This window comes from Polypterus senegalus, chromosome 6 (genome assembly GCF_016835505.1).
Source record: "Polypterus senegalus isolate Bchr_013 chromosome 6, ASM1683550v1, whole genome shotgun sequence".
Lineage (NCBI taxonomy): Eukaryota > Metazoa > Chordata > Cladistia > Polypteriformes > Polypteridae > Polypterus > Polypterus senegalus.
In genome coordinates, this window is record NC_053159.1 from 95,884,059 (window position 1) to 95,898,071 (window position 14,013).

General features: G+C 41.0%; 1 protein-coding gene across 3 annotated transcripts in view; it reads right to left on the reverse strand.

Annotated features, from left to right (window-relative positions):
- bud23 (BUD23 rRNA methyltransferase and ribosome maturation factor) overlaps positions 1-14,013 on the reverse strand; it is a 41,674-nt gene that overhangs the window by 19,169 nt on the left and 8,492 nt on the right. For all 3 annotated transcript variants that reach the window (XM_039756578.1, XM_039756576.1, XM_039756577.1), the window contains 7 exons: positions 10,888-10,983; positions 8,271-8,353; positions 4,306-4,402; positions 3,054-3,150; positions 2,568-2,618; positions 2,238-2,323; positions 76-121 (listed from right to left, as the gene is read on the reverse strand). In XM_039756578.1, coding sequence (XP_039612512.1) covers positions 76-121; positions 2,238-2,323; positions 2,568-2,618; positions 3,054-3,150; positions 4,306-4,402; positions 8,271-8,353; positions 10,888-10,976 — 549 coding nt within the window. In that variant the 5' untranslated portion in view covers positions 10,977-10,983. The remainder of the gene's footprint in view (positions 1-75; positions 122-2,237; positions 2,324-2,567; positions 2,619-3,053; positions 3,151-4,305; positions 4,403-8,270; positions 8,354-10,887; positions 10,984-14,013) is intronic.

Below are 14,013 nucleotides of genomic sequence, written 5' to 3' on the forward strand. Positions count from 1 at the left end.
AAAGCATACAAAATACGCTGGGCCGAGTACAAACTGAAATTTAGCCTCCTACTGGGTTTCACTCGGATCTCTTACCTTTGGCAATGCCCCTGATACTCCAACAAAGAGGCAAAGAAAAAACCTGTAAAAAGAAAAAAAAATAAATAAAATATTTCAAAGATACAGTGACCTAGAGCAACTTAGAGTACAGCTTGAGTGAATTCTCCAGAGATGCACTGCCAAAATTAGCCTAAGCCTGAATTGAACGAATATTTCTTCTTGTCAAGATGGCTTTCTCTCACTTTCCTCTCAATATGATACCTTGTCTGAGAGCGACTGTAAAAGATAAAAGGTGATGCATGGAGTTCTTCACAAGAAGGAGACTACTGAGACAGGACATGCTGTTAACAAAAAGCCAATGTGATTTGATAGATGACAGAATTTGTTCAGAAAGCAGCAAACAAATAGGACTTGAGTCAGTAGGCCGCTGCGTGCACTTTGAAGTCACAAGAGCAGGCCGGTCGCTTGCCATACTGAGGATGTGCGGTTTCCACCAGACACAATCACTTTTTGTCTGCTTGCTTTGAAGTGTAGTGATGGCAGCAGGCTGTGCAGGTCACACTAAAAGCCTCAAGTACCACTTGAAGAATTCTCAGGAGCTTTAGTGCCTCCAGCTTGACCAGTGTCTGCTTGTGGGCCTAACAACAGCTGCAGTGGTCGCACAAAGCTCAACATCTTATATAAGCACATAACTAAGAAACAAAGAAAATGTTTTTAATCGAAGCTTGTTTGTTACTTACCACCTGATCTTACTATGCTGTAGGATATTGACCTGCCTGTGCCAGGGGTCTTATGGTGTACCAGCTGTGTAGGACACTCACAGTACACCTGCTCAAGTACAGTGGCCTCCACAATATAGAAATGCAAAATGGGCCGCGATCTTGATCTTACATTCAAAACTATAAACATTAACCTAACCTTTAGTTAAAGTAAAACAGTTTGAAGGAAATAGAAATCCTCATTATTAAACAAACACATTTCACAAATGAATGTGTGCCACTATTGATAGGCATGTTTGATCTTCGGGCTTTAGTTACTTAGGTTAGGTGGCTGAAGCCCAGAGACAAAATCATGGAGCTAGTAGTAATGAAAAAGCCGTGCCAGAGTAAGGCGAGTCAAGCAGCACTAAGAGAAGATGGTGGAAAGATGTGACAGAATTAGCTGAGCAGCACCAGGAGACGCTGGTCGAGTAGAGGAGCCAAGAGGTGAACGGATGATCAGGAATTGCAGTTATTCTGGAGAAGATGATCAAGATTGGGACCAAAACCACATGACACAGACACACCCAGGTGGCTACAGATGTGGGGAACAGGGCCAAATCATGGCATGTTGGGGGGCACATGTGGGTGGTGTTTTCATCTTTTCCAACTCTTGGTGTGAACAAGTGGTGGTCAAGAAGTTAAAGCATGCTGCACTTCTACTGTTGTTACATTAACATCCTGTGCCCACGTAACAGCATGGAAAAAGAAAACGAGACGTTCTACCCTGCATCTGACAGCATTAGTAACAATCGTATGTAGGGGGCCCAAACGACACCTTTGGGTAGTAGTACTCTCAAACTTTCTGGTATGTGGTCATTCTGGGACAGGACTGGACAGAAACAACAAGCGAGACACAAAAACCAGCAAATTCCTTCAATCTCCACACAACTGGTCCCAATAAACCTTCCTGCATATTAAAAGTAAAGCACACAGCAGCAAGGTCATGTGGCCTCCAAAAAGCAGCATACTTTGGAAAAATTAAAGACTAATGACTGTATTTACTGCATTACTGTATTTACTGCTGGCAAACATCTGGCTTACCTCCAAACTAAAATAACTGGGAATGGACCAGGCCTGATGTTATCTGGGTGAGGGAAGAATGCCAGACAAATTCAGACAAGATTAGTCTTCACCTACTGTATGTACCTGCTGTTTTCATCTGCTTAGAGGAATTTTACTGACCCTTTATGTTCAGGTGTGCGCCACAACGGCCCAGCAACACCTCTTCATGCTTGTTGACAGCTGCGCCATATTCAAGTAGGACTTTGGCCTAAACGTTGAGTTTCCAAATTTCAAACAATGTGTGTATCTTCTAGTGGTAGTTTGTTACGTACATTTACAACTGCAAAGTCAGAACAATTTTGGGGGTGGGCATGAAATGCCACAGATTCGACACATAAGTGGGTACGAGAGTCAACTACTCATCATGCCACTTACTTCTTGGCTTTAGCACTGTTTGGATAATCGACCACCATGCCTCCAGTGAAGCCCGCCTTCATTGCTTGTGATGTGATCAATTCCAGCTACGTCATAAAAGAGAGGAGAAGAAAGATGTGAAGCACAGCATGTGATGAGCCACCAAAATACAAGAACACAGGGAAGCTCAAATGTGCAGACCCAGGCTTTAGTAAATCTCAGCCTGGCTTGTTTTTAAGGAAAACACACTTAATGAATAACACAGAAGTACCAGGAAAGAAAAATTAAAACATACTTCTTGAATTTTAACCACAGCACAATAAGGGTTATGACTATTATACAGATGCCTACCTGGTCTGAATTTTCTGGGTAGATCTGAAAAACTGCTCGAGAACCACGGGCCTAAAAAAAAAAAAAAAATTTATTTATGTAAAGCAAAAACTACAAAATGAATGCCCCCAATTACGACAATGGTTATCATTTTTGCAAACAATTCCATATAAACTGAAAGTAAACCACCAGCACACAAAGAAACACCCAAGGGACACACATCCAGCCCGAGGTGACACCTACTCAACGCACATTATTTTTTTATTTATTTCTTCATTGAGGACAAATGGCCTTCATGTTAGGGTTAAAGATCTCAACTGCATGCCAACACTACACACACCTAAGATAGCATCCATTTGTTTGGGATAACCAAGCAACGCTAAACCTGCAAAAATACGGACAGCTTAAATGGATTTGGTCTTAGCATCTGTAAAAGAATAACAGAAATAAAGAGCAGCACAACATCAAGACACGGTGTATAAAAACCAGCCAGGATAAGTAACATACCAGCGAGGAATAAAGAGTGCTGAAGAACCGGTAAAGCCGCCTGGGGGGACTGTGGGACTTCTTGTCTGCATTACAAAGCCACTGAAGTGCCGATATGCTGCAAAGGAAAAGAGGACTCGCACTAAGTAGGATTCTTCTTTTAGATTACATATGGCAGAGTGCATCACACAACAGGAAAACAGTTTTGGAGGAGGAATAAGGGCTGAAAAGACAAGACATTCATGCTGATTAAATAAATGTTATCAGCCTTATTCAACACAAATGGACGTCACAAAACCAAGCCTCCTTTCCTTCCAAAGCTCCTCACGTGTGCTGCTTCACTTAGTTGTCTGCCGGATTCTGCTTTACAGAAATTACGGGTTCAATTATTTATTCTTACACTTGTAATCAGTCTTAAAAGATAGACAAAACTATACAGTGAACGTATTTTTTCTAATTTTTATTTTACTTCCAAGAAAATAACACTGCATACAATCAAGCTAGAAGAAAAAAAAAACAAAAAACAAAAACACACACACATTAGAAATCCACTATGAAGTAAAGCTTTGGCCTCCCTGTAGTTATCGGTGTTTGCGTCTTTCTTATAGCAAACTGCCTAAGCAAAATGATCGACAAGTGTGAAGTGAACTACAGAAACCAAGTATGTGATAGAAAAGAGAAGAATGACAGCTCTGGCATCCGCTACCCACCAGGCAAATGTGGCACAGCAGCCTGCTGGCACTCACGTGCTACTGGGGCTGGAATCTCGATCTGCGGAGCACCGGAGGGCTTTGTGTTTTCTAGTTTTAATTAAAGTGAACCCTTGAACGTCTTTCTTTATGGCATTTCTTGCCTAATATTTATTTATTTATCCAGGCTTGTTGCATGTAAAAGTTTGCATTGTGATTGAAAAAGAATTTTACTTTCATAATGTTTATTAAGTTAGACAGGCAGTTTTCATCCAAACATATATTCCAGACAGGTTTTTAAATATTACTTCTCTTATTGGTCAAAGCACTTCACTAACTGGTTTATATTCATATTTGGTTTCTACACCATACTGATTTATGTGTTAGAGAGGCACTGGCTCATTTAATACAATAACCATGTATTTCAGAAAAACAAACTGAACTATAACTAATGTGTGTGCCACCTGATGGCACCTGAACTCTGCCTAAAACCCTAACAGGCTACTTAGTCACACAAGCTCATAAATCTTGGCATACAGGGCACCATTTATATCCATCAATAATAATTCAACCCAACACTGTACCTGATACAGCCATCGAATGTGCCAGCCCTAAAGGGCACTCCATGGCCCATGTCTGCCAAAACAAGATCACCTTCGACTTCTCTTTCCCGAGCAACATCTACAATGGCAAAAAAAAGGAAATGTGAAAAATTACAAAATAGTGCAGCTCGATTTCAAACTGAAAAATGTCAACAACAAACTCCATGTTACATTTCAACTGCAGGAGTAACTGGATTTTTCAAGACAAACTTTCACTGATTTTTTTTTTTTAAAAGAACAAAGATACTACACAATACACACACACTTAAGCCATTTAAATAATAATGCCAGGCAAGTACCTTGTTTTGTCTGAAAGACATTATGTAAAATGAAAAACAGACCATTTGCTATGCTAATGCCAACCCCATGCAAGAACCTCAAACAAAGAAAGAACTTGGCAGTGGATCCTCCGAGTGTGTATCTGATTTTCTCTTTTTAAGGATTTCCTTCTGATCCAATGGACCAAATGCGGATTTGACAAGAAAGGAGGAAGAGCCCAGCTGCGTTTCTGATACACGTACATTGTTATTTGGCATTCCAAGAACACCATTTAGCAACATCTGGTCTTTGAAAACAACACTTTTCTGGCTAGAACAGCCTCATTCAGAACCCAAGTACAGTGTGTCAATTAATAAACATATTGGGCCTAACAGTCAACGTCTTCTATGTTACAGCGAGAAACCATCATCATAACCCACACCTGGATGCACAGGAAAATCATTTTCTTCCAAGACCCCAATTACTAGTTAACAGAACTGCGGGCCTGAAAAACTTTCATCATACAGAAGCTACAGGGGACTCAAAGTATTCAGACCCCTTCACTTGCTTCACACTTTATTTGCATTGTAGATTCAATTTTAAATGGATAAAAGTATTATGTTTGTCAATTAATCGACACACAATAACCCATGAAAACATGTCTTTAGAAAAGTTTGTAAAAATTTCTTAAAAATTAAAAACTGAAATCTCTCACTCATGTAAATTTTATGCAGTACTTTGCAGAAGCCTTTTGGACAACTTTTACATTTTTAAGGCTTCTTGGTTAAGCCACTACAAGCTTTGGACAGTTTATCGTATTCTTCCTGGCAGATCCCCTCAAGCTCAGTTGAAGTGTCTAAACTCCCACCGTCAGGTCTCTCCACACTTGTTCTAGTGGGGCTTAAGTCTGGGATGTGGTTGGGCCACCCAAGGACAGTCAGAGACCTGTCCCAAAGCCACTCCAGCATTGTCTTGGCTGTACGTGTTGTGTCATTGTCATGCTGAAATGAGAACCGTCACTCCAGCCTCAAGACGTTTGCACACTGCAGCAGGTTTTCTTCAAGGACCTCGCTGTATGTATGCGACTACATTCAGCCTTCCCTCAGTCCTAACAAGTCGTCTTGTCCCTGTAGCGGAGAAACACTCCCACAGCACGATGCTGCAACCACCATAGTTCGTTGTAGGGATGGTATTAGGCATGTGATGAGCAGTGCCTGGTCTTTATCACCCTTGGTGCTTGGAGTTCTGCTCAAAGAGTTCAATTTTTGTCTTTGAGATGAGCCCAGAAGGTGACATTATCCCCCAAGTGTCACTTGGGCTTGGAATTCTGCGTAATTACAGTTAAGGTCGAGTCAGACTCGGAGCGAGTATAATGATCCCCTTTACGGTGTTAAACCTGAGTAACTCTTGGCACAGCATGCTGCTGCTGCCGCCCTCTTGTGAATGAAAGAACATCATTCTACAAAACAATCATGAATATTTCTATGCATTCTGCCTCTTTAAATTAAGTATGCTAGCTCATGAATATTTATGGGTGGGGCGGAGCCTTCAAGCAAAGAACAATGGCACACGAGAACCCATAAAGCCAGTTTTGGAAAGGACACTGAAACTTAACTATTGCTTGAACCAAATCGAATGATGGTGATGACAATCTGAATTGGTCATCAGACGCACACATGGACAGTGAAAGTGATGCATACAGAACCTCTGTGATTGCTTGGTGACTTCAGTCGCATGATGCTTCACAGTGGTACGACATTAGCTACACAGCTAAAAGTCAAAATGACTGCAATCAAGTACAAGAAAGACGTTAGCCCAAACAACACTGCTTTCTGCTCACAAAGCAGCAACTGTCAATGTTCGTTTTAAGGAGAATGTAGCAGTCACCAAGCCTTGAGCTGCAGTAACCTACAATAACAAAGGGGGCACATGCCCATTGTGCGGCTCAGGCACTGGCATTCTACCATCTCACTCACACGCAACAGAAAATAAGAAATGGGCATTAAGAAAAGAGCTTCTACTTCCCTGATTGCAATGTCAGCCTGTGCGCTGGTGAGGCAACTATCTAAAGAACGACATATCACATGAAGGATGCATACTAAAATGTGCCCCGTACAGCAGTGGGCAATTGACATACCTTTCCTACTGTATTTATGCTGACGTTCTGGTATTAACAAGTTTATGTTACGCATAATTTTTCTTGCTGGATAAATATATCTCCAAGGAGGCTTCTGTGTAGCTACTCTAAAATAAATGCCCAATTGATGGAGCCTAGCTGAGATGGCCATCCAACTGACCGGAAGTCCTCTGCTATGATGTAAGAACCAAAGTTCTATTAGAGTGTCCATTGTATTCCCTTGGTCACCTCCCAGACCAAGGTCCTTCTTGTCCAATTACTCAGGTTGGCCTGACAGCCAATTCCAGGAAGAGCGCTGGAGGTTCCAAACTTCTTCTGTTTCACAATTATGGATTCTACTGTGCCCCTGAGAACTTTCAAAGCGTTAGAAAACATGATGGACTAAACAATGAGAAGAGTGACACGTCAGGAGAGGGCACCAGCAATGCTGAACCATTTTCAAGTGATCGTCAGCTAAAGCATTCCATGAATATCGATTGCTAAATCAACGCCGCCCTGGGACATTCATCTTTGTCAATTTTAACTTTTCTTAAACGTTTTCTAAAGACTCTCTCTCTATACAGGTATATATCTCCAGACTTTGCTATCCACATTTTCGTTCATGTTTTTCTCGGATTGTATTATCGTTCTTTAATAAATACCATGGCTTTCAACTTTCTGTACTTTGTCTTCATATCTAGAATGACTGAAGTAATAAGGTAAATTATTTTTGAGCACCTGGAGCAGTAAGGATGTGCCATATGATCGAGGTGAGGACAAAGAGCTCTGTCTGATAATGTACACTGCATCAAAGCAAGACATTTATTGGCTGATAAATGGCCTATAGCCAATGCTGAGTCTTTTTATGTTCAAATATATTCTTGGAGACCAAGAACAATATTTAGGTCTGAGATATATCTAGGACATCATACACTGTTTGTGCCTATGATAAGTAAGTCTCTTGGAGTACTAGGGAAAGTAATGTGGTATTCATCCCGTACTTATGTGGGTTTAAGTGCTAGGGAATAACGTGCATGTGTATAAGTCTTCATTACGGTACTTTTGTGGTTAGGGTCTGTCTGTCTGTATGTGTGTGTTAGTCTTAAGGTGCGACAGCAGACCAACACTTACCCCTAAAGAAAATTGGTAAAGGGTAAGTAGAGGGAAATATCACGATAATACAATGCGTTTACTGTGATCTATGCCGCAGCACAATTTTACCGTAGAGGTCTACAGAAAGTTCCTTGGACCAAGAGCAATTTCAGAGTTTGGAGTTTTAGTAAATTTGCAAACTTTTCAAAAAAAAAAAAAAAAAAACCCAACATGTTTTCACTTTGTTATTATGGATTGAGTGTGGACTGATGGGTAAAAATGGCAAACGAATCAATTTAAAATTAAATCCACAACAAAATAAAGTGTGCAAAATGTGAAGGGGTCTGAATACTTGAGTACACACTGTGTATAAATCTGAAGTCAAAATGTCCACTGTAAACATTTTTCTTTGTTAAGTTTCCCCCGGCTGAGACAAAGGCTAAATAGACAGCTTGGTGATGGTTTCTGTAGCCTACCATACCCAGCATTGCTGTGCTGATGTCTAGTCCAACCCAGTAGTGTCCTTCTTCAGACAGGTAGTCTCCACTCAGGCCTGATCCACACCTGGAGGCAGAATATTTAATGCAGGGAAAGAAGCATGAAATAATGTATACATAAAAAAAATTATTATAACAGGACCAATACTGACCAACCTATCACGTGACTCATTCTGCACGTTCAAAACAGATTGGTGGAACATTATTATATGGCGTCCTTAGGACTACCGGCTATTTGGGCTATTCAGGCACATTAATGTAAAATAATGAAATTACTAATTAATGCATTATATACAACACACAGAAAAACTGAATTAACTTTGATAGAAATGCCCCTGCTGTTGGCAGCTATTTTTGGTTAATGAATTAAACAAGTGACATTTTGTTCAGAACAAAAAAGTATTACAGACCAAAGGGGGTTCATGTATAAACGGTGTGTACGCACAAAAATGTTGCGCAAGCCCGCTTCCACATTCAAATCACGATGTATAAAACCTAAACTTGCCGTAAAGCCACGCACAATTTCACAGTAGCTTCCAACCTTGCCACACACAAGTTCTCTGGTCGGTTTTGCGGACAGGTGGCACCCAGCGTCAAAACAGTGCTACTGTGCCAGTGAGGTTTTCCTTTCTTTTTTAGATCCACATTCCCGACGTGGCTTTATAAATACACTGAAATGAACCGCATAGTGTTTATTAATTTAATGTATCCGATTGTAATTAACTTGTAACAATATAATGGTCCACGGAATAGCCAAACAATTCCAAATACCATAACTGCTTTAGCGTTGTTACTCTCACTATACCACTCAAGACTATTTATACCACTGTATCGGAGTGTGCAATCTGACTGGAAAGAGAATTATTGGTATACAGCATCAAGCACACGCCGCCTCAGCCATGCTGTCTATTGAACTGCTCTCATATGACAAAACGCTTTACAGCCTTTCCCGTACGGACCTCGCAGTTCAGAAACAGTTTCATCCCAAGAACTCTAAACACACTCAATCAGTCCATCAACTGCTCCTTGTAGAACTGTTTGTACTTATTGGTACAATCACCTCACTGTAAACTTACGATACAGTTATAATATTGCACAACCTGAGCCACTGTATAATGTGCGTATTAACATATGATGACAATATAATTTTTAAGATGAAATGCAGCAAAAAATGATTATAATATACGGATAAAACTAACTTCTTTTAAATAATCTGTATTGTTAATAGTTAGACATGTGAGGACACAGTGTCGCAGCGCTAGCCAGGATCTGGCGCTCCATTCATGGATTGTTCCTGCCTCGCGCTGTATGCTTGCTGGTGCGACACTGGATGAATAGAATAATTACACACGTACTATGAAGATATTTCAATGTTCCTTAAAAGTTTTGAAGAATCGGCGTTCTAAACTTACAGATGGCTTAACGTCTACTACACAGCTGATTGTGTGGCGATTGGGTATTTGGAGAAAGAAAAGTAAGGACAGGAATTGGAGGTTAGTATGTTTGATAGAGACAGTACTGCTGCAATAAATTATTTCATCGAAGGTCGCGCATGGTGCAGCAGCATCTTGTGTGAGACATGAACAATCACTGAGCCATCATGTTCTCATGTTTAATAACATGCTTTAACTCCTATCATCATGAAAATGATATCACGTATACATCTCAGTATTTTAATTATTCAGAGAGCTGTAATATCACGAGTGTAATGGATTCTGTGTCCTGTCGGAGAAAAAGAAAGAACAGAAGCACGTAGTGATTCACACACAGAGCTCATAGCATTTAACGTGCTACTTTAGTTACGATGGGATTTGAGAAACTGGTTAATTAAACAATTTAAAGATGAAGTTTATGATGTCCTACTTTAATGACAAAATAAACTACAAGGTTAAAGTGGAAATTGAGATTAAAGTTGACCTTTGAGGTTTTTTCCCCACTATGCCCCTATTTTTTTTTTCTCTGTACCCTAATAAGCTTTCAATTTCACGGTTTATTTGAACAAATAGTATGTTTTTCCTTTGTCTCCACTTGGTATTTGCTGAAATTCTTATATGTCCCCCGTACTTTTCCCATTGTCTTTTCACAGAAAGCTGAGCTTAAGGGCAATTTTATATTGTTTTGCATATTCAAAGAGGTGTAATTCTGGGAGGAGTTGGGGCGTTACATTAAGCGCGTGCACGAGCGTTAGTTTTCACGCTGACCGGGATTTATGGAGCGGAAGAACGTGGAAGTTGGCAAACGCACAGATTTAGGCATCTGGATTTTTTTGTGTGTTAAGCACATTTCCGTTTTGGTCCTTAAGCCATGTTTTAATGTGAATTCTATGCAACGAGTTATGCATGAGGCCCCGGAAACATTATAGATAATCTGAAGTTGCCCTACTAACCACATCACTGTTTTAACGATACCACAAGTGCTATTTAATTCAAAAAAAGAAATCCTCTCTCTTTGGCCTACATGTTAATCACAACAGGCATCCAATTCTTATTATTTCACACTCCTGAGGTAGAAAAAGAAGGCGCAGTGTGCAAGACAGGATTAGGAGTCAAACATTGGTTTTCAACGGGTTTACTAAAAAATGAAAGGAAGTTAAAGCCTTACCCAATGTCAAGCAAGAAGCAAGACTGATTCTCTGGCAAACTGAGAAGTTCCACTGCTCTCTCCGACATCTGGCTCTGGATCTCGATCATACGAGAGCTACAATACAAAATGAAAGTTAAAAACTCAGGGCACAGCAGAAACCAGGGCCCGTCCAGCAAAGGACCATTTTTGCCGACATTGTTTTCTTCATCCGTTCTTCTAAACGGATTTCTTTCTGTTAGGATTAAAAGAGAGCCACCCCAGACACGAAAGAGGAGTCAGTCCTAGCTGGGGAATCCCCTCACTGCAGGGCACACAGGATTACACCGAGTTCTTGATGCTCACAGCTCCAAGACGACAGTCAGCTTCAGCAGGAGAGTACCCTTTACTCCTGGATCACGTAGGAACTCGCCATGCCCTGAGATGAATGCGTTTTTAGCCCTTTTTGGACAGGATTAGTTTTAGAGCAGGAGCTGCTGCAGTAAAGTGCTTATTACTGGAGGACTTCTGCAATTTCGGTCCTGTCTGGAACTTTTTACAGCCTGCGCATTCACACCTCAGTGAAGACCACAAGGCCTTTTCCCTTCTATAAACAGACCATAATAAAGGCTACACTAGTACTGTGCAAATCGACATGGCAGTGACATTCTGTCATTTGAGGGATTTGGACAGAACTAAAGTTACAAGGGTCTGCTGAGAACAGCTACCTTACCCACTGCCCAAAGCGGGAAGAAAGAAGTGCTGCTTCCCTTTGTTGTGCTTTGTGAACAGCAGGGGGTGAGGTATCCCATTGGTGGTCCGAAGGCACACAGATATGCACAATTGACACCCAAAAGCAGGATGGGGTGTGTGTGTGTGTGAACAGACGTATTATCATCAATGAGGGCTGCACTGATGTGGATGGAAGTGAATGTCCACACCGCTACTCCTAAGGCAGGAACACAGAAATGCTGGTATGGAGAAGCCCACCTCCTGGTGTGAAGTTGAGTGGGGCATTAGAATACCTGGATTTGTAACCAACAAGTCTAAATGACAAGCGGAACTGTTTGCTGATTTTTGTTGAAAACTGAACTTATGGTTACATACACTGGAGAGCTTCAGATCACCTGCTCCTACATGTCAGACATTACACAGTGGACAAGTGAACAATACCCATAGCACACGTGAGTAAACAACCCTGCAATGCACTGATGAGAAAGTGTAAAAGTATAAATTACAAATTCTGCATTATTAAACTTGTTACTTTTGTACACAACTATCGTATTAAACATTCTGGGGTTTTCCTTCTGGTGCTATAAGCAAGTCTGGGGAACATGGCAGCCGGAGGCCCTGACTGAACTGGGGAGGGCATACAGTGGGATGCAAAAGTTTGGGCAACCTTGTTAATAGTCATTATTTTCCTGTATAAATCGTTGGTTGTTACGATAAAAAATGTCAGTTAAATATATCATATAGGAGACACACACAGTGATATTTGAGAAGTGAAATGAAGTTTATTGGATTTACAGAAAGTGTGCAATAATTGTTCAAACAAAATCAGGCAGGTGCATAAATTTGGGCACCACAAAAAAGAAATGAAATCAATATTTAGTAGATCCGCCTTTTGCAGAAATTACAGCCTCTATAAACGTTTCCTGTAGGTTCCAATGAGAGTCTGGATTGTGGTTGAAGGTATTTTGGACCATTCCTCTTTACAAAACATCTCTAGTTCATTCAGGTTTGATGGCTTCCGAGCATGGACAGCTCTCTTTAACTCACACCACAGATTTTCAATTATATTCAGGTCTGGGGACTGAGATGGCCATTCCAGAACGTTGTACTTGTTCCTCTGCATGAATGCCTTAGTGGATTTTGAGCAGTGTTTCGGGTCGTTGTCTTGTTGAAAGATCCAGCCCTGGCGCAGCTTCAGCTTTGTCACTGATTCCTGGACATTGGTCTCCAGAATCTGCTGATACTGAGTGGAATCCATGCGTCCCTCAACTTTGACAAGATTCCCAGTCCCTGCACTGGCCACACAGCCCCACAGCATGATGGAACCACCACCATATTTTACTGTAGGTAGCAGGTGTTTTTCTTGGAATGCTGTGTTCTTTTTCCTCCATGCATAACGCCCTTGTTATGCCCAAATAACTCAATTTTAGTTTCATCAGTCCACAGCACCTTATTCCAAAATGAAGCTGGCTTGTCCAAATGTGCTTGAGCATACCTCAAGCGGCTCTGTTTGTTCTGTGGGCGGAGAAAAGGCTTCCTCTGCATCACTCTCGCATACAGCATCTCCTTGTGTAAAGTGCACCGAATGGTTGAATGATGCACAGTGACTCCATCTGCTGCAAGATGATGTTGTAGGTCTTTGGTGCTGGTCTGTGGGTTGACTCTGACTGTTCTCACCATTCGTCGCTTCTGTCTATCCGAAATCTTTCTTGGTCTGCCACTTCGAGCCTTAACTTGAACTGAGCCTGTGGTCTTCCATTTCCTCAATATGTTCCTAACTGTGGAAACAGACAGCTTAAATCTCTGGGACAGCTTTCTGTATCCTTCCCCTAAACCATGATGGTGAACAATCTTTGTCTTCAGGTCATTTGAGAGTTGTTTTGTGACCCCCATGTTGCTACTCTTCAGAGAAAATTAAAGGAGGAGGGGAACTTACAATTGACCCCCTTAAATACTCTTTCTCATGATAGGATTCACCTGTGTATGTAGGTCAGGGGTCACTGAGCTTACCAAGCCAATTTGAGTTCCAATAATTAGTTCTAAAAGTTTTGGAATCAATAAAATGACAACAGTGCCCAAATTTATGCACCTGCCTGATTTTGTTTGAACAATTATTGCACACTTTCTGTAAATCCAATAAACTTCATTTCACTTCTCAAATATCACTGTGTGTGTCTCCTATATGATATATTTAACTGACATTTCTTATCATAACAACCAACGATTTATACAGGAAAATAATGACTATTAACAAGGTTGCCCAAACTATTGCATCCCACTGTTTGACTGACTGAACCTGGGTCACTAGGCTCAAAGGCCTCCTTGCTGACCCTCACAGCGCCATCACGGTGCCGTTTCTGTTAACAGACCATCACACTTGCTACTCACTGCAAGCCCCAGCTACTTACGCCACCTTCTGAGATTATCTGTTAAGAA